The 19,886-nt window shown below is 38.7% G+C and overlaps 1 protein-coding gene across 4 annotated transcripts; it reads left to right on the forward strand.

Annotated features, from left to right (window-relative positions):
- Positions 1-2,492: 2,492 nt before the first annotated feature.
- On the forward strand, positions 2,493-19,191 carry LOC145502367 (uncharacterized). Of its 4 annotated transcripts, XM_081481676.1 has the most exons (12): positions 2,493-2,848; positions 3,156-3,252; positions 5,083-5,280; positions 9,514-9,634; positions 11,994-12,252; positions 13,711-13,761; positions 14,050-14,467; positions 15,350-15,591; positions 16,441-16,590; positions 17,267-17,446; positions 18,094-18,148; positions 18,286-19,191. In XM_081481676.1, exons 2-12 carry the CDS (start codon positions 3,174-3,176, stop codon positions 18,639-18,641), a joined length of 2,109 nt encoding a protein of 702 aa, XP_081337802.1. In that variant the 5' UTR covers positions 2,493-2,848; positions 3,156-3,173; the 3' UTR covers positions 18,642-19,191. The 4 variants fall into 4 exon arrangements, with proteins under 4 accessions (XP_081337802.1, XP_081337801.1, XP_081337805.1 ...); XM_081481675.1 differs by having other exon boundaries at positions 2,493-3,252; XM_081481679.1 differs by lacking the exon at positions 3,156-3,252.
- Positions 19,192-19,886: the final 695 nt, after the last annotated feature.

Consider the following 19,886-nt stretch of genomic DNA (forward strand, 5'->3'; position numbering starts at 1 on the left):
AGAGTTTTGACTGTATGCATTTTTCCCTAAAATAAAAAAAAAAAACTAATCCAGGCTATCAACAGTACTTTTTTTGCATTCTAATAATCAGATCAGATCATAGACTAATTATTACTGACTAATTCAATGTCAGGACATTTTTCCTTTCCGTTTGATGATAAAAAAAAATAAGACCACGATATTTTTCACTTTGCGGACCTCACCCCTCACTCTCTAGGAGGTGTTTCTTTGTTCTTACTAGAATCAAAAATTAAAAAGTAAAAGTAGCAAGCCATTGTCTTCACTTCTTTCAAATCCATTCAGGAAAAAGTGAATGTTCAGCATGGAAATGCTAACATCGTGGAGGGCTTAGCTCTCAGCTACTTCAGAGAGAAGCCTGGAAGTCACAAACGGGTTGAATTGTTGAGCTGTGTGGGACAACAATACACAAATAAGGAACTTAAGCAAAAGTTCAGGTTTACTAACAGTCGAGGAGAAGAAGTATCATGTACAGACTACGAATTAACAAAAGTTAGACTTCATAGTAAGATGTATGGTCCAGGAGCAGCACTTCCTAAAATAAGACGCCAATATAGTGATAAATTTCCACCAGTAACCATTGCTTTTGTCTTGGAATTTATCCATCATCCATGCAGTGTAGAGTATTCATCTTATAAAACTGCCCCCTGTGATGGAAAACATAAATCATGGATAAGTGAATTATTAGGAGGAGAAAATCAACCTGTTTTGTGGTTGTGCTAATTAACAAATTACGGTTTCGACAGAACAGGTGAGCTCAAAACCTTTATTCCGAATTGTTGGCAGTTCCATAAATTTCACAAATAATCTCGTTTGAGCGTTGTTTTCTCAAGGAAACATTTCGCTCAATGAATGGGAGGACGCAAGCTAAGCTCGACCGGTTTACCGCTCGACCATTATGCTAATTGTGCTTTAAAGCAGCCTTTTAAAAAGATTTCAGAGTTTAAAAGTATCACTTGTCACAGAAACTTAGGTTATAGAAGTAAAACAATTACATACCTTTAATGAATTGATTTGGCAAGAAAGTATCGAAAGTAAACAGTCTCGAACCGTCAGAATCAGCCATCACTTCTCTGACAAACGGCCGGCATTGTCCGCATCTCATGGCAAGTCTGCTGAAGTAAATCTTCCATTTGCATCCTTGGGGTTTTTCTACCACAAAATGTTTCATATCCTTCCGACAAAGGTTAGAAATGAGCAAAGGGAACAGCACTTTATATGAGTCAAAATTATCCAAGCGGCCATCAAAGTCATTCCCTGGCGCGAAACACACGTGATTCCAACTAAATTTGACCGGCGGCAAAATATTATTATGGTCTTTTTGGCCGTGCAATGCTCGAAGTTCAAAAAAATCTCGTCTTAACCATATTTAGTGAGCTAACCTGGTCTCGTCCATTGTTAATTTATATATCAAAGTCACGAAATGTCTAACCTAGTTTCACGCAGGTTTCACTCATTGTTAACATATTATTTCCGTACCTAAGTCAACAGCATTAGATGATTGACTTACGTCATCGCTAAAAAAAGCCAATTGCCATGCATGCCTCGCTCAAGTTTCCACTCCCAAATATAAAGCTTCTTTCTTTTCAGTCTTGTTTTTGACGTGGGACGTGGTCTGCATCCCGCTTTTATCAGACTCTATGTGGCAGCCTTGTTACATGTTGATGCGAAATTTAACCGTTCTTAAAATGATAACAGAAATATAAAGCAAAGACCTGCCTGTTTGAAATAGTTATTATACCTATGTAAATGACCCTTTTTACCAATGTCACGCAATATCAACAATTGTTCGTATTGTTTTTCTTTTTTAAACATATAAAAGAAAAATCATCCCTGTATGCCGTATTTAGTAATCTATGAAGTTTCATAAGAATCCGTTGCAAACTCGTAAAAGTATGGGACCCCAGACTTACAACGAAATGTATACCAAGTGGCAAGCGTTGTCTCCCTGTCACACATCATGTGAAAATTGGCAAGTAAGCAGGAGTCCCGCATTTTTATGGGTTTGAAACAGATTCTAATGAAACTTCACATATTTACTAAATTCGGCATGATAAATAGAGCGGTATGGTTTATTTTCTTGTTCGAATGAAAAAAAATAAAATAAAATAAAATAAATAAAATAAAATAAACAGGAAAGCGGGACATCGATACAACACCCCATTGTTCTGCATGGTTCAATATTTGAATAGCTTTGAATGATTTCCAAGCATGCATGACGAATGGAAGAATTGAACTGAGTAATTAAAACACACGCATATACTATTTTAGTTGTTTGGTCGATTCATATAATAACAATTAACACTACCTTCACTTACGGATTATTAAATTCAAGTTCAACAGAATTTCTGTTCTTCGCAACGGACAGAAGTACCTTTATTCACTCTTTAAGCGTTTATTTTTGTTATGCGTTTCTAGGAAACAGGGTCAATGGTTCAATAAAAGGGGTTGTTGTTCTCTCGATTAAACTTACTGAGTTGAAAGCGACAAACGTAGTCTAAACGAAAAATTCGTTGGTTCTTCGTTAATCGAGGAGCGTTTCTTAATTGACAGATGACATGAATCTAGGGATCGCTAGATATTTGAGAGTTATCATCACTGAGAGCTCACTATACGTCTAATGTAAACTGATATACGGTAACAAGGGAAAGTCCCTTAGAAAAATATGGAAATCGCAAGCTTCATTCGAAACCGAAAGTATGGAATTGATTGTTGGGTAGAAATAAGTCACACAAACTTTTTTCTTCACATTTGAACGAAGCTGGATCTCAATTTGCTGCAAATCAACACAATCTTGTCATCTACTTGAAATCTGCCGCTTCCCTTTTTGGTAAGTACATTGTTGTTTCAAGAAGTCCGTCTGCCATACATTTTCCTGCTGGGACGAAGTTCAGCACTTTCGTTTAAGATTTGGCATCATTATATGCGAACCTTGCATTACTAAATGACTTATATTAATGGGTTGAAATGTAAAAAGAAAATTCTGAACGATCGACCATCTGCAAGGTATACTATTTTGCACTGTCGTGTGGCTCGGTTTGGTAAGCTTCGTATCGATTCTGTTTCAAAAGGCTGTGAAATGTTTCTCGTTATATTGCTTATGTTAATGCCATTGTTTCATCTTAATGTATGATCAGGTGCCAATTGCGATTACCATGAGAGGCTCGTTGTGGATTTGCACGCTGTCGGTAGTGCTAATACTGATTCAGATCCAATTTGTGACAGTTTATGCAGGTACGTTGACAAAATGGCCACAGATTTCATCGCGTGACATCGTTGCGTGTTTTCCTGTGAGCCATTTCTCTGCCCAAAATATCACAACAATCAGGACATAATTAATTCAATTACAAGGCTCCTGCTATCGTTGCCCTGCATTTTTCTGGAAAATATTTCGGAGTTGCTATGGTTTTGTATTGCGATAAAGAGTGACCAGTGATCAGTGATCAGTGAACCCTCTTTAAAGTTCCTCATTGCCAATCATTGCGTGGTAAACATGACGCAAAAGAACATAAATTACGTGCTCAAATTCAAGTATTTATTAGGGTCATTATAGAGGAATTTCGCGTGTACAGTTATTCAAATGGGGTAATCTGTTTGCCTGCCCTATCAGTCACTATAGTTTACCACTAAATTTTTCTTTCTCTTTATGCAAGCCAAATCAAATCATGTGGTACGATCCCGCGCGGGCACTATCAGGCGTTAAAGTTCACCATTAATTTTTCTCCGATTCTTATTGATTTAAATTGATTCCGTAATGCGATAGTGTTCATCGGCGGACAAACACTATCAGCCCATAGTGCACGTTTGGGAAAAATACCCGAATGGATTGTACTCGCCGTGAAAGTTTTTCTGTAAACATTCCGGCTAATGGAAAAATAATAATAATAATAATAATAATAATAATAATAGTAATAATAACATAAAAGACGCAATTTGTTGTAATAAGTATGACTACTCCCGTCGCTTTTCAAATTTTAGAAAAAAGTGGAAATAGTTCAACATGATTTTTGAACTGGTGCGCAGAATAAAATTTAGTGGTGAACAATACAGACAATATTAGTTTTTACTCTCGGTCTAATAGTTGAAAATTTGATGTTCTTAAAACTGGCATATTTTCCCTCTAAGCTTCGCGTCTCGAGCAATAACTTGTTTGAAAAAAAAATTAATTTCCGCGGGGCAACTACCAGCCGATAGTTCCTTGACAGCTAGAAACACTCCTGTTGTTTAAATAGAACGCGAAGTGAAGGGAAGCGCTTTCGCTCACACTTTTAGGTGAAGATGCATGAATAGAACTAATCCTCTCATATGGATTTCAGTTCAGTAAAGTTATTACCAAGAAGTAGTTTTTAGGCTGAAAACTCCCGTTAAATAGGTCGCAGCAAAAGGGCTAGTGGGTATAGAGAGGACTCGAGAAAAGCCATTTTTTTTTTTTTTAAACGAGAAATTAAATTTCTCTTTCTCGTTTTCTCTGTAAGTCAACATAAAAGATTGTTTGTAGACGTGTAAATTCAGTCTCACCTAAAGTGAATACATTTATGGATAATATGAACGCCAGAAAAAAAAAATAAATAAATAAATAAATAAAATAAAATAAAATAAAATAAAATAAAATAAAAATAAGTAAATAAATAAAATAGAATAAATATATTGTCTTTTTAGGCATACTGCAGCGGGAAAACTTAGTAGCGATCGAACAATATAGTAGAGAAAATATTGTTTACTTCTCTGGGTAATAAGTGACTTTTTACAGTATTATCTACTTGCACAAATCCCATAAAACACCTCTTTTACCCCCACCCCGCCCCCTCCAAATTTTGCACCATTGTTTGCAATTTCTCCCTGGACATGAAGATGTCCCAAGAGAAATCTAAAACAATGCCTAAGAACTGTTTTTTTTTGGGGGGGGGGGGGGGGGTAAAAGAGGTGTATCGTGGGATTTTTGCAAGTAGAGAATAAAATATTTTCTCTCGAACAGTACTTTCACTTCATGATAGAAATCACTAGCTCACAATCTAAATGATAATTATTTATTGTTATTATCATTAATTGTTATTATTGTTAAAGCAAATAACTGTCCGGGCTTGGAGACTCCGCCAGCAGCCCGTCTAATAAACCATTTCTGCAACAACACGTACGGATCCAAGTGCGTGTTTGTCTGTCAAGATGGATTTGTCATGATCGGGAAAGAAGGGAAGGAAGGAAATGTGACCAGAACGTGCTTACCGTCTGGACAATGGAGTGGAAAACCGATTAACTGTACAGGTACTATTTAGAAATAAGACATAGCGCCTTTTGTCACAATTTCAAATATGTTATGGAAATGTACGAAATCTGTGAGATATTTGAAACACCACAATCTTACTACTACGTTTAACTTATTTTAATGACAAGTTTTAACTTTTATGCAATGGTTTGCGTTTTCGTTGATTGGTTCTCGTCACATTTGCAACAGTCAGTAACTGTTTGGGGCTATGGAAATGAGCGAAGAGTAAACTTAACTCCATTGTCGTTGGTTTATACGAAAGGGCGGAATCTGCTCCACTCTCCAGTCGCAGAAGATTAACTAAGTCGGTGTTGTTTTAGTAGCGATAGCTCACTGTTTGCTTTTGCTTGTTCGGTTTCTCCTTAAATTGAACCCCACTCTATATTTTTCAGTCTTATTACATGTCAAGAACGACACAGCTGGCAAAGTCTTCTAAATACTTCTTAAGCCACTGTTCTAATTGCCAGTGTCTGACTTAGTGGTCAGTGCTTTTCGTCATATTTAGTACGCCGGACAAAACGGTTCTGGATGGACGTTTTACAGCAACAAAAAAATAAAGCAAACAAAGTGACACAAATAATTTTGTGACTGTCTTACTAACTTCCACGCATACAAACGTATATTAATATGGATTACGCGAGAAAGGTTTGCGCTACAACTTGTCCAACCTTGGTAACTGAATCACGTGATTTCTGAGAAAGAAGAATCACATTTGGAGTGTTGTTTTGTAAAGAAACTCTTTACGTGCTGGTGGTTTCTATGTCATGATTTTGACAAGAAAGTACGAGAAAGACTTACAACTTAATTGGCCACTGAAATACGATACTGTCTTTACAAACTGATCTTCTTTGAAGTCTCTAAACTGTTCTTGCCTCAAGATCGATCTTTGCCTGCTTTGAAGATGGCTGCCTTTAGCTTGCGCTTGGTACAAGTCTCAATTTTCGCGATACTACTTTGTTTGAGCGTTGTCGGTCATGAACCTCAGACATACATACTTTATTCATTTCAACACGGTAAAATCTTCATTAAATTGTTATAATAGTATAAAAAATAAGTTCACCCATAAGTATCCTAGCAATAGATGTCCAGCAGTAGCAATTAAATGTAGATATGATGATAGATGCAAATGCAGGCATAACACTATTGAAACAAAGACCTGAAAAAAAAATCAGGCTTTAAACGGGATTCGAATCCACGACCTTTGCGATACCGGTGCAATGCTCTCCCATCTGAGTTATCAAACCCATTTACGTACACTGTTTTACAAGATTTCCGTGTTGTAGCCTGACTGACAGTTGTTATCAGGTTGGCCAATTTCCCTTTGAAACGTCCAAGAGAGTCTAATTTCCGCTAATAGATGGGTAGGCTATACAATAACAGAGCACCACTAGAGCGAAAGCCACGCTTGCTGTAGTTTGTGCACGGCTTGGGCGAGTCTACTTTAAGCTCAGAATCTCTTAGATTATACAGTGTACTGCGGATGCTAAATAAGTTTTGCAGGTACTCTGGAGAAAGCCCCCTAATTGTTTTAAACATCAGCATCGCTTTAAGTTTGTTTGTTTGTTTATTTTTTGTGTGTGTGTTTGGAAAGATTGTCCCAGTGGAGTCTACTTAAGAGGAAACTGGCTCTTGTGTCATAACTGGACTCGGTAATGACCCTGGCAGCCCTATCTGACAGTTTTTGGAGTTTATCGCTTAATGATTCGTTGATTTCATCACAAACAGAGCTACAATAGTCAACATGGCGTAAAAATCAACGATTGGTATATTTGGAGAGCGATAATTTCAGAGATGAATGGTCTCACACGGAAGGGCGCCTATGGTTAACGATATCTTCTTGCTCATTTCGTCTATATGCCTCGTCCATGTCGAAATTAAGTTTAAGAACTTAAACTTAAACTTAAATTTTTGATCGATGTGGCTTCGACTTCAATATCAATTTGGTTATTCAAGAGAGCACTTATTCGTTGATTTGACCCAATTACCATAAATTCAGTCTATGCAACAGTACAGCTTAGCCTATTGGTTACAAGCCAGCAATTTAGTTTTCTTAGCTCCGAGATAACGACACTTTCAACGTCAGCTATTGCACTGGCAACGTAGGTTATATTTGTGTCGTCAGCGAACATCCTCGCTCAGGCTGAATTGAGGCAAACTAAGAATAGAGGTGGTCCAAGGTTGCTACCCTGTGTGACACCACAGGAAGCTGAGACAAAACCCGACAAATGGCCATTTATGCTGCATTTTTTGGCTACGGTCGTAGAGATGTGACTCAGACCATTTCAGACTACTCGTGTCAATACCATATTTATGAAGCTTCCGTATAAGGAGGCTATGGTCAATAGTATCAAAGGCTTTTTTGAGATCGATAAAGATAACACCTTTAACCAGACCATTGTCGGTGTTGACCGACCAGCTATTTGTGGCTTCAATAAATGCAGTAAGTGTACTATGTAAAGATCGGAATCCAGATACGCAGTGAGTTAGCAAGTTGTTAAAAGTAAAATACTCGCAAAACTGGTCGTATAAAATTCTTTTGCGACTGTCGAAATGATAGATATTGGCCGATTGTTGTTTGGGTCATCCGTTTTTCTTTTCTTGAAAAAAGGGGTCATCCTTGCCAATTTCCACTCAGTTGGAAAGCTACCAGTGCTTATCGATTTTGTAAATATTTGTGCGAGCGATGGTGTGTCTATGTTGGCAGCCATTTTTTAAAGTTTACTTGGACTTCATTCAGTTCAATAACAGTTTGCGAACTACGTTCACTGTTGGAACTTTCATAGAAAAAGTGGTTTCAGTTGGCTCGAGAAAGAACTCAGGTTCTACGTTAGACGGCGGTATTTCTGAAGCTAGACTCTCACCAATGCTTGATAAATGCAGATTTAATTAATCGGCAATCGCTGAAGGTTCAGTTATGGTTTGTTCCCTAACTTTAATTTCCGAAATATTCTTTACCTTGTTTGGATGTCTTGAGGACAAATTGTTAATCGATTGTCACGTTTTTAAAGGATTTAATTTACTGGGCTCTAGATCTTCAGTGAAATATTTCCGCTTGGCCTTGTTAATTTCGTTGCTATTTGGCCTTCTTAATTTCGACATTGCTATTTGTGCTTTTAGGAAAGTTTCCAAACCTAATTCTGGGCTTATCTACCAAGAGCTTGTCATTTTCTCGCATTCTCTTCATAACAGCTTGAAATAGCTTTGTCTGGTTTGTCACGTGGCTTCAGTGGAAGCATCACAACTTGAATCTTTGATTCTCCAAACCGCTGATGTATCACCGCAGGATTATTGTTTTGTTTGGAGGGATTATCGCTCCTTTCTCATGCCATCTCGTTGAGTTCATGAAAAATAAACAAATAAAAATGATCTACAAACACGTAACGATGTTCTTCGCACAACAACACTGGTCTAACACTACGATGTCGATGTAAACCATTACTATTTTTTTTTTCTGCGAAATCGCACAATGTTTCGTAGTTTTATGATTCAGTCCCCAAATTTAGACACGCTGTAATGCAAATCTTCCTTGCATAATTTGCATAAAAATTGCTTTCCATGTGTGGAATGTACTGAGTTTTAAGACAATCACAAAATTATTTGCATCGCTTAGCTTGTTTTGCTCTTTTTATTTTTATTATTACTTTTTTTTGTGGTAAAATGTCCACCCAGAGCAGCTTTGTCCGGCGTACTATAATGAGCGAGAACGTCATCTGCGATGCCACTCCGCCGCTCTGATTGTAATGTTAAAGGAAGAAAGTTCTCGTTGAACTTGTGTCGTTGTTAGGCGGCATGTCACAGTCTCAGTCTTTTTGTGCCATTGCAATGTGCTTTCAGCATTGTCTTCCATTTCATTTCTGTTTGTCAAACTCAAATCTTTGAAAATCTGTTTAAGGCTGACGATGGAGACTAACTCGTTGAGTTATGCAGTATTTTTTTGATTTTAATTTTTCTCCCAATCTATTCAGTTTCATGAGCGAATTATTAAAATCCGCAGTCGCCCCCTGACCCCGCCACCACCCATAAACACACACTTTCCCTAACTTCAGGATTTTTTATATAAACAAACTGTCATTCAAAGATGGGAATCTAATTAATAAGATACGAAATATTGTCATGATCACAGGGAGCGTAACTTTCTCCAATTCTCATTTGTCGTGACTGCTAGGAATCTAATGTTCTGATTTTCCTGTATTTGCCTTGGAGTTTACTGATGTTTTGATATTTTACCGCAGAGAGAAGACCACCAACGATGATACCTCGAAAGGGTGAAAAAATCTCTGTAGCAGTCAAAATTGTCTTGGGATCGTTTTTTTCGCTCATATTTCTGATTGTTGTCGCCATCGTTCTTTGGCGGTAAGTTCCTAACCACCAAATAGAATGGTGTAAAGTAGCAGATTTTATCATACCCTAGATTAGTACAGCAGAACATGGCATACCATAATATAGTACCATATAGCATTTCATAACAAACCTTAGCGCATAACGTAGGATAGAGTAGCATAGCATAGCGTAACAGAGTGTAACACAGCATAGCATAGCATAGCATGGCATGGCATGGCATGGCACGACACAACATAGCACAGCACGGCATAGCATAGCATGGCATGGCATAGCATAGCATAGCAATAGCATAGCAATAGCATAGCAATAGCATAGCAATAGCATAGCAATAGCATAGCAATAGCATAGCAATAGCATAGCAATAGCATAGCAATAGCATAGCAATAGCATAGCAATAGCATAGCAATAGCATAGCAATAGCATAGCAATAGCATAGCATAACATTACATAGCATAGCATAGCTAGTATAGCATAGCAATAACACAGCATAGCAATAACACAGCATAGCAATAACACAGCATAGCATAGCATAGTAGAGCATAGCAACAGCATAGCATAGCATTACATAGAATAGCATAGCATAACAATAGCACAGCATAGCATAGCATAGCATAACATAGCATAGCATAGCATTGCATTGAATAGCATAGCGTAGCGGAGTTGATGTACAAGCTCCATCACGATCTTACGCTGAGAAGTGTCTTGGTGAGTCGGGATTCACCAAACTGCCCAAATACAATGGAACTTTATACAATCACCTTTTCAGATCATTTTCACAGCGCATCACAAAATTAGCTCAGGAGAATAGGATTCTTATTTTCTCTGTTATTGAATGCAAGCCTCGTAACATTCACCTGTCAAAGCCAGTAGAAATTGTTGTTCCACACTGCGCAGATTTCAGCAAAGCTAAAAAGGAACGGATATTAACGAGCTGTTAATAGCTGTTGGCAGTTTTTCGTCTCTCTCAATCAATCGATGGATCAATCAATCAATCAATCAATCAATCAATCAATCGATCGATCGATCAATCAATCAATCAATCGATCGATCGATCGATCGATCGATCAATCAAACAGTCAATCAGTCAGTCAGTTAGTCCGTCCGTCGTTAGTCAGTCCGTCAGTCCGTCAGCACGTCGGTCCGTCAGTCCGTCACACAGGCAGGCGGACGGATGGGTGGGCAGTCAGGAAGGCAGTCTATCAATCATTCAAAACTTCATTAATGGCAACTCTAATTATAAATTTCACAAAGCATCGCTTTATCGCTTTCTTCACTGCCGGTTGAGTATTTTAGGGCACTGTTTTTTTCCATTTTAAACTCTACTGAAACTAGTTTTTCAATTCTAAGAGGCCAGAAATACTCGAAGAAATGCTCACAATATGGAAAAGTTTTGCGTTCAACCTAGCATCGTTTAACCTCGTAGTAACGTTTGAATTTTGTAGAGGAAGGTTTAAGAAAACTTTCTCACTAAGTTACATACTATTTTTAGAGCGTTTCAAACGGTAAATACGTTAATCTCTTTCTAGTGTGTTGTCTCAAACGAAGACAACATTTTCATCTATTTTTGCGTGTTGTGTTACACTGCAAATTTCAAAGGGGCTGAATTGCAATTTTCTCGAATTTTGATCGACGTTCATGCAAAATTGCTAGTAGATCCCACGAAAATTAAACTGTAAACCTAAAATCCAGTGAATAGAATATCGGACGATTCAAGGCAGTACCGGTCATCTTTTTTCCTCCCTGAATTTGCATCATGTTTGAGTTTTGTTTTAAATAGAAAAACGTGTCTACTCAATCAGGGCCTAATTGGCTCGGAAAATACTAGAAATGAAAGAAAAAAAAGAAAAGAAAAAAAAATCACAATATCTTGATTGAACTGAGGAAGAATCAATGTATATATGTGAATGTAGGCTGAATAGTATAAAATTTCAAATTGTCGCGAAGTGAACTCTGAGCTTTCGGTACGATGACCGTTTCTCGTGAATTTCTGCCGTTATGTTGGATATTTCAAAGAACTGACTTGATTTCCTTAAGTTACTTACCTAGGCCTTTAAACTGGCAAAGTATGAGCGAAATCGATTTCTCGACATGTGGCCACAATTGAGAATTTTCTTCGATTGTTACTGACATTCACTCTTAGAGGTTATCGAGAATTGTCCTCGTTAACAAAATCGTGATTGATCCTTTTTTTAAATGCAAGAAACGTTACAGAAACATACAGCAACTGAAAACAATGCTCTGGTGTACGATACGTGCTACTTTATATTAAGTTCTGGTCCTGAACAATTATATATCATTTTTTTCTCGAATTCTTGTCAGTTGTTTACCTGGCAAATATCAATGCATTTTATGTTTGTTTTTGCAACGTTAGAAGACAGTTGGCAGCCACTGTTCTATCACGGAGCTTATGCACGGGGGAAAATATGGAGGGAACTATTGGACGCGACAATCTTACATATAGGCAACCAAGGAGACATCCAGACGAATTTGAACTGACACACACGCAATCACCGGATTCCGCACAAATACCCGACCATGTTGACCCTGGAGGTCATTTCAAAACACTGGATAATACAAATGGGGGATCTGATAATTTCTACCCAGACGTTGCCATTAACAGTCAGTCAGAGGTATAGATTCTATAGAAATAGTTTTCTAGGAACCCTTGACTGATCCTTGCCACGGGAACATAAGGCTAACTAGGGGGCTAGTCTAAGCAACATATAACAATTTTCATACCTGGTACATTTTAAAATGATGTTACCTTTGGGAGTAGGTGTAGTATCATACTCCTAGGACATGGAGAGCGAGGCAGTTGAATGATCCTCCCTCTGCCTCTCCTCTCCCATGTAATTCGTTACCTTCTAATGACTTAAGTTATCATCGAACAAAGTTATCGCGTCAAAATGTAACTTTTAGTTCCTTCCTTGACCTTATAAGATTTCATGCTTGAAAATAGTTTCTTGCAATATAACTATGTCGGAGAAATATCAGTGGGAAATGTTTCAAACTAGACTGTTCACAGTCCCCTATTTTTCCGTGAGATCGTAGATGTCGATCGTTGAGTTCGATGGGCGGCCATCTCGGTCTCTTGATGCGAGCGAAAGTAGGGAGAGTACAAAATGCCCGTGGGTAGTGGCGGTGGGGTTAATAGCGTGGGGGTGACTGGGCGGTAAAAATAGGGAGACTCTAACAGCTTCCCTCTGTCTGGTGTTCGCTGCGTTAGTTGCTCCAGCAACGGCAACACCTGATTGGTCGAAGGGACAGTAGAGTTCATCAGAGCGTAGCAGAGCGTTGACAACTTGAGTGACAGAAAGTGACATTCATCACTTCGCGGCTAAGGCCAAAATGGCATCGATTTCAAGAGAATTTTTTATTTTTTATTTTGATCGTCTGTCTGCTTCTTGTCTTGGAGGATTTTTGTTAATGCGCGAGCAAAAGGAGGCCGTTTCTCGTTTACTCGAAGGGAAAGATGTTTTGGCGGTTCTTCCAACTGGTTTTGGCAAGAGTTTAATATATCAAAGTTTCGTTTTGGCGAAGGAAATGGCTGAAAGCTCCGTTGGCTGTTTTTATTTCCAACTGAAATTTTACAGTTAATGCCACAAAGACGGCACGCATCTGAATAATTGGAATTCTCTGCGGGCTTTGCCGCTTTTTTTGGAGTCAGGGAAGAGTTCTTCCGTTCCGCATACATTCGACTCAACTTAGTAAACCTTCAAAATGTTTCGAAATTTACAACACAGTAACATGTATTCATATCATAATCCCTGATTTGAAAGGGTTTTTTTTCTCAGAGGAGGAGATTGTTAATTGATTTGATTAATGGAGGTGCCAAACTGGCGGCCGCGTCCCTTGAACACGAGACAGAGTGAAGCTGTTACAGTCTCCCTATTTTTTCCGCTAGCCGTGCCCACCACCCCTACCCACGGGCATTTTGTACTCTATCCAGTTTTGCTCGCATCAAGAGACCAAGATGGCGGCCCGTCGAGCTCAACGATCGACATCTACGATCTCACGGAAAAATAGGGGACTGTGAACAGTCTAGTTTCAAAATAACATAGCTTTTTCTCCGCTCTCTTTACTCTCAGGTCAAAGGTCGCTTTTCAGGAAGAAGAGCTCCATTTAGCTCACTGCCTCAGGTGCCTCAGATTTTATTTGATCAAAAATTTTATTTCACTGATTTAAAGAAGACTAGAAAACTCGTTTTGGGAATGTCATGCACCACAACGGATTTTGAGCACTTGAAAATAGGCCCAACGTATACTTCTCTCGTTCAGCTGTCTTCCATCATTAGATTTCAAACATTGGTGATATTTAATTTCTAATTCTATTGCGATCTATTTAGCTCTAAATATAAAAGAAAGGAAGTATACACATGGCTTATAACTAGTTTATTATAACAAAAAGGTGCCATTTTATTTTCGTAGCTTGAAAACGAGGGGAATCCGCTGGATTCACCGAATTTTAGCAGCGAAACTCTACACAATCACCTTCCCACGTCACTTCCAAAATACATCACAAAATTAGAATCCACATTCACTAGTACTGGTGGAGAGTTGAGCGCACCTTTGGAGTCTGACGTCCGCATCATCGTTCCTGGCGGGGCAATTCCCGCTGGAATAAACCAGTCTATCTTTTTTGGAGTGTTCTTGGATGAAACAACATTGTTGCAGGATATCCCAGACGCACCTGATAAGACTATTATTTCTCCTGTGATTGAATGCGGGCCGCATGACATTCACCTGTTACAGCCAGTAGAAATCATTGTTCCACATTGCCTAGATTTAAGCAAGGCTAAAAAGGAATGGATTACTGTTTACAGATGTGGACAGTTTTCTGCTGAAGGTAACGGAAGTCGGTTTTTTCACATTTTAGTTTGATAGGCTATGCCTTCCTCTCATGTGGCCTCGAATGTCGTCGATTGCAAAAAGTTCAAAAAAATTTTAAGGGTACACTGCAAAACTCTGAGGCTGTTTTCTTACTTCTTAACCGAGCTCTGGTACCTGGACGCCTAACAAAACAGTGTTGCGTTTAGACACCGGCTGCTTCAAGTACCCAAGTAACATTTAGTCATGCCTGCGTAATAGGTCAAGGCCTTACACCTGGGCACGGACCCTAAATTAAATTCTGGAGTGAGTACTTCAAATTGGAAAAAAAAAAAAAAAGTTGTGTTGAACTTAGCGCCCAGTGAGAACGTAGTCGGGCACCGTGCTTGGGCACCAAGTGTGAACGTAGCTTAAGGCTACTCTGGCCGCCCAAGCACGGTGCTCGAGTACAATTCTCGCTGACTCCCAATGTTAACACATTTATTATTTTTTTAAGTACTCACACCAGAATTCGGACACACTGTGCGCACCCAGCTACAAGGTCTCGAACTTGTACTCGGCCACTACATGGTACTTGGGTACTTGGGATGCCAGTATCTGAATGCAGTACTATTTTGTAGCGGTACACAGGCGGCAGTGCTCGTGCACAAAGTGTGAATGTAACCTAAACCAGTATAGTATGGCCACGAGTATTGGCAACGGGTAGGACGCGGGTATGGGTAAAGGTACGTGACCGGGCACGGCCAAAGCCACGGGCGTGATAAGCATTACGCATAAATATGGTATATAGGAATAGTTATAGGCAAAGGTATAGACATGGCCATAATTAACCACGTTAACTAAATTTAACTTTTAAAAAAGAAAATGAATAACAACGCAAACGCTACTGCTATCTATATAGGTTGTTCAAACTGGGAGAGAGTACCCAACGAATCGGAAAAAGTAAGTCAATCTCAGGCCGTCTTCACGGTTAAAGAGGATGTTATCCACATCAAAACTACTACCTTTTCACTCTGGAGCATATTAGCCTGTGGCGGGCCAAGAAGAAAAATAGCGACAGTTTTTGCCAGCAGACCGGATCCCAGAAGCGACCTAATTTACCTACGATTTTACGTCTACAGTGATAACCAGGATTCTAAGAGGGTAAGTGATCAAATGAGCGACAGGAATGAGGGCAGAGTGCTAAAATATGCATTATGTCTGTGTTTGTGCATCCATCGAACCGTTCATCTGCATACACTTATAGATCTGTCAATGCATAAATCTTTGAAAATGAAGGGATATGTATGGTCGGACGAATGGGTGGATGGATGGAATGCTGAAATGGCCTTCTTCAGGTCTTTGCATTCATCGTTGGTTTCAACCGCGGATTCAAAAAAGTGATTACTTGCAAAGCTACAATGTACAACACAGTTGTTTCAGATTCCTCAATAGTAGAAAGTTCGAGGCCAATCGTATCCATGAGATGAATTCTGCATCCGTCAACCCTTTTCTGTAATATATACTTTGGAATTATATCTAAGTCCGAAACCCAGAAATTTTCAAGCAAACTGCGAGGGAACCTGCGATGGCAGGATATTCACTCATGACACGATCATGAAATTCGTGTTCACGTGATCACTTTTTTTAATCCGTAAATGAAACCAACGGTGCGAGCAAGACCTGAAAAAAAGCCGTCTCAACAAAAGCCCGGGATCAAGAGTAGATGGAGTATAGCCGGATAATAGATAGAAAACGTTATTTATTCATTGAGAAATGGACGGATGGATGGATAGATTGATGGCTAAATGGATGGATCAATGAGGCTTTGAATATCGATGTTACTGTTAGTTAGGCGTGAACAAAATAAGTAAATTCAGGTTGGAGCATGTATCAACACTAGAGCGAATTGCAGGATGTTTTTTGCAAAATGATATTCTATGCGTATATACTTATTTGGTCCCACTTTAACATCTTTGGCATTAACTTTTGCTGTGTCTTCCTTCTTATAAGCGCGTGGAGTTGACAGAAAAGGAACGGTTTCCTGGCTCGAAGCCAGCGAGGGAGAAGCCCTTCAGAATGTACAAAGACAACAAAATGATCACAGTGAGACTAACTGATCTTGAAGAAGGCTGGAAGTTTGACAAGACTGGTGATGCACAGGTAAACTGGAAGTTTTATTCCAAAAAGTGATCTATTCAGACCCACAGGTAGCAGGTACAGCTATTTTAATGATTTCTTAGCCTCAAATAAGAACAGATTAAATGCATAAGACATCTCCATCGAGACCAAAAGCTGGTTAACGACAAATAAAACCAAAATTGAAGAAGAAAAATAAAATAAAATAAATTGGGGCCAAAAGATGATAATTGTGTCATCTTTTCCAGTCGTTTTCAGTTATAATATTGGTTGTTTTCACACAAATACGAGAAAGAAAAAACATGAAGGAAAAGGGAAAAGAAAATTTACCATACTAGTTGATCCAACGAGTAGGTTGTAAAGGGCTGCTCTTCGTTTGATGCCTACTATCTTATCACCTATGTTTTAAACCACACTGCTTAGTGACTAAGGAGTCCAAATCTTTCGGTTTTGGATTTCTTGGACTTCCTATCAGGCACATTCTATTACATTATACTCAAGCGAATACTGGGCTTCCTCTCTTCTGAATGTCGAATAACAAATATCTCGTGTTCAAAGACTCAGCGAACGTCCCCCACCCCCAAACGAACTCATTAGTTGTTTTATTTTTCTTTAAGATCGTTATCATCTCATTCTTCAACATCTTTTCTCTAAAAATGCTTCAATAACTGCCTAATCTGTTGTGTTTCATCACTTGTAGATATACAAATACGAGAAAGCTAGAGGAAGTGGATTCCGGTCTAAAGATGCCTGCGATTTTGCTGTTAAACCAGAAGATGGTCGAGATGTTGGAGCTTTTTCTTGTGAAGTAAAGTTTCAACAGGAAGATGACGACCAAGAACACTCATTTTCCGTGTATCCAGGCTTTACGCCTCTGAAGGTATAGCAGAGAGAAATATTTGCTGCAATAGGGGAAGCATATAATTTTTCTTTTGTGATTCACGGGGCAGACGTACAATGGACAGTAAGTCCAGCTTCTTTGTCTCTAAAATGGTGGGATCAGTCACCTTGAGTTTCAAGTTTTGTCTTTCAAGTTGGAAAATCGTTTCAAACAAAACTAACTTTATGACATCAATCCTTTTGATTTTATACATCTTTCTACGGTGAGGGAAGGTAGGGAATCTCACCCCCTCCGTAACTTCAGAGCTTTCCAAGCAATGATAATTGTCAAGTAAAAGATGTGTGGAACGTCCAATAACATTGCCTTAGCAAGAGAGGAAAGCCACATAAAATAATAGCGTTACTAATGTCACGTTATGATCGTTTTCTGGACTGAAATACATTTCAGATAAAGTCTCAGAATTTGGCAAATTTTACTTGAATAGCACACCCTACCCCTTCCCTTTCCCCTTCACTTTTTTTTTTTTAAATTTATTTTCCCTACTAGTAAATTGAGGAATCTTCAGCAAGTAAAGCAAACTGCTTTCATGTTAGATTTATTTAGGGCAAGCTATAAACTACTCTTCAGACTTTTCAAAGTTGATTTGGCGTTATATCTGACTTGGCATTATTTTCATGTTTGTCTAGCGACAGAGCATCCATCGAAGCTCCGAAGAAGGCCTTGGAGGCGAGACTTTCTCTAGTAAGTGGGTTTTCAAATAACACTTAGAGCGACTCGGGAATGGTTTTAATTTCTTGATAGTTGCTTTTGCTTGCTGATCCACAAGGTAAATATAGCACGCCGTACTAATCGTTTTGTTGACTGACGCTTTCTCCCAGGGACTTCGCAATACGACGGTTCGGTAGACTGGGATCACTATGCCTCGTCATTGGGTAGCGAGCCTGTAACAGAACAACTCATCTATCAAATCAGTCCCGATGTTGGACGCGACTGGAAAGACCTTCTGCGAAGCCTGTCCATGAAGGCAAAGGTCATTGAAAATCTGAGCGAGGATCACAAGCATGAAAAAATTGCCGAAAAGTGTATTCTGGGCCTCTTACAGTGGAAAGAGCTTGACCCTCAGTTAGCAACCATTAAAAATCTAGCTACTGCTCTCCGTCACGTGGGTTGCTATGATGCACTTCAAACGTTGCGGAAAAGTGTAAATGATGAATCAAACATCAATGACTCTTAAGGGGGTCTAATACCTTAAAATAGATATTTTTTTGGCAAAACAGCTTTGTGGAACAGTTTTGGTACCACGTCAAAGGACTTTGCTCTCTGACTTCAAAATGAGCTTTCCTCTTCACATGCCACGATAGTTAATGAATAACTAGCTCCTAAGTGTGAAAAAGTGGTGTTCATTATAAACGCGAGAACGTAACAATGAATGGTTCCAGAAGTATGGAATTAAGTTCATCCTGTCCATACGCAAGTTGTCCAGGAGACAAACCTCAGAAAACAGTGTTTTGAGGGTTTTTTTCTCGTGAAATTTTGAACAAGGATACTACTATTAACTTACCTAACTAGATTAACTAAATAACAAGGTAAGAAATTTCATAAATTATAAATTTTGGAGTTTTAAGACATAAATAATCGTGTACTTTACCAATGTTTAAAATTTGACAACATTCGGTTAAAACCCAGTGGAGATATCGTGTGCGAGATATTGGTGATCCGTCTATTTGGTCATTTCGAGAAATAAGGCTCAAACTAGCCCAAACTAGCTCTGCAAACGGGGAGGGCGGGGGGGGGGGGGTTGGGGGGTATATCGAAAGGTTTCACACAAATGTTCCATTGACTACCCGAAGAAACACCAGTCGTAGAAATGTTAACCAAGTATAAGGAGCGTATAAGATGGTAGAGAAAACAATGTTCAGGACCATGATGCAAAATTCTCAAAAGTACCATCTTTAAAGCGTTTCTGTAAAGTATCATTAAATTGTACTGAATTGAATCCATTTTGTGAGTACTTTTATGCTGTAAAAAATGGTTGCTATAGGTGTTGCTGTGCTGAAACATAGCTGCCTGTGTGCACATTTCTTTACCCAAACGTAAATCAAGGAGTAATTAGCGGAAAATTGTTTCAAAATACGATTTGCAAATGGATAGGGATGTTGAATCTTCATATTCCGACAAAAATGTTTTTTTTTTTTTTTTGAGAAAAAAATATATCTGAGAGTATAAGACCCCCTTAAGTTTAAATTAGAATTTAGAACTTTTGGAACTTGTTCATATGTTTATTTATAATCAACGAATTCGGTTTACCGCGTGCACGCACGTAAAAGATAATACAGACCCTCTTTAGTTTGGACGGTTTGTTGCCCCACTTTAGACCATGTGATGATACTCTTGGGAATTCTTGCTTTGAAATTATCAAATACGGGTTTTCGCGTGTATATAAATGAATCATTTTTAAATGCATCAAAGACAAATTATC

The sequence above is a fragment of the Orbicella franksi genome, chromosome 11 (assembly GCF_964199315.1).
Source record: "Orbicella franksi chromosome 11, jaOrbFran1.1, whole genome shotgun sequence".
Lineage (NCBI taxonomy): Eukaryota > Metazoa > Cnidaria > Anthozoa > Scleractinia > Merulinidae > Orbicella > Orbicella franksi.

Coding starts and splice junctions, on each gene's coding strand:
- LOC145502367 (XM_081481675.1), top strand. CDS start 3,144: ATGTATGATCAGGTGCCAATTGCGATTACCATGAGAGGCTCGTTGTGG. Junction 15,592..16,440: donor ATAACCAGGATTCTAAGAGG/GTAAGTGATCAA, acceptor CCTTCTTATAAG/CGCGTGGAGTTGACAGAAAA. Junction 16,591..17,266: donor ACAAGACTGGTGATGCACAG/GTAAACTGGAAG, acceptor CATCACTTGTAG/ATATACAAATACGAGAAAGC.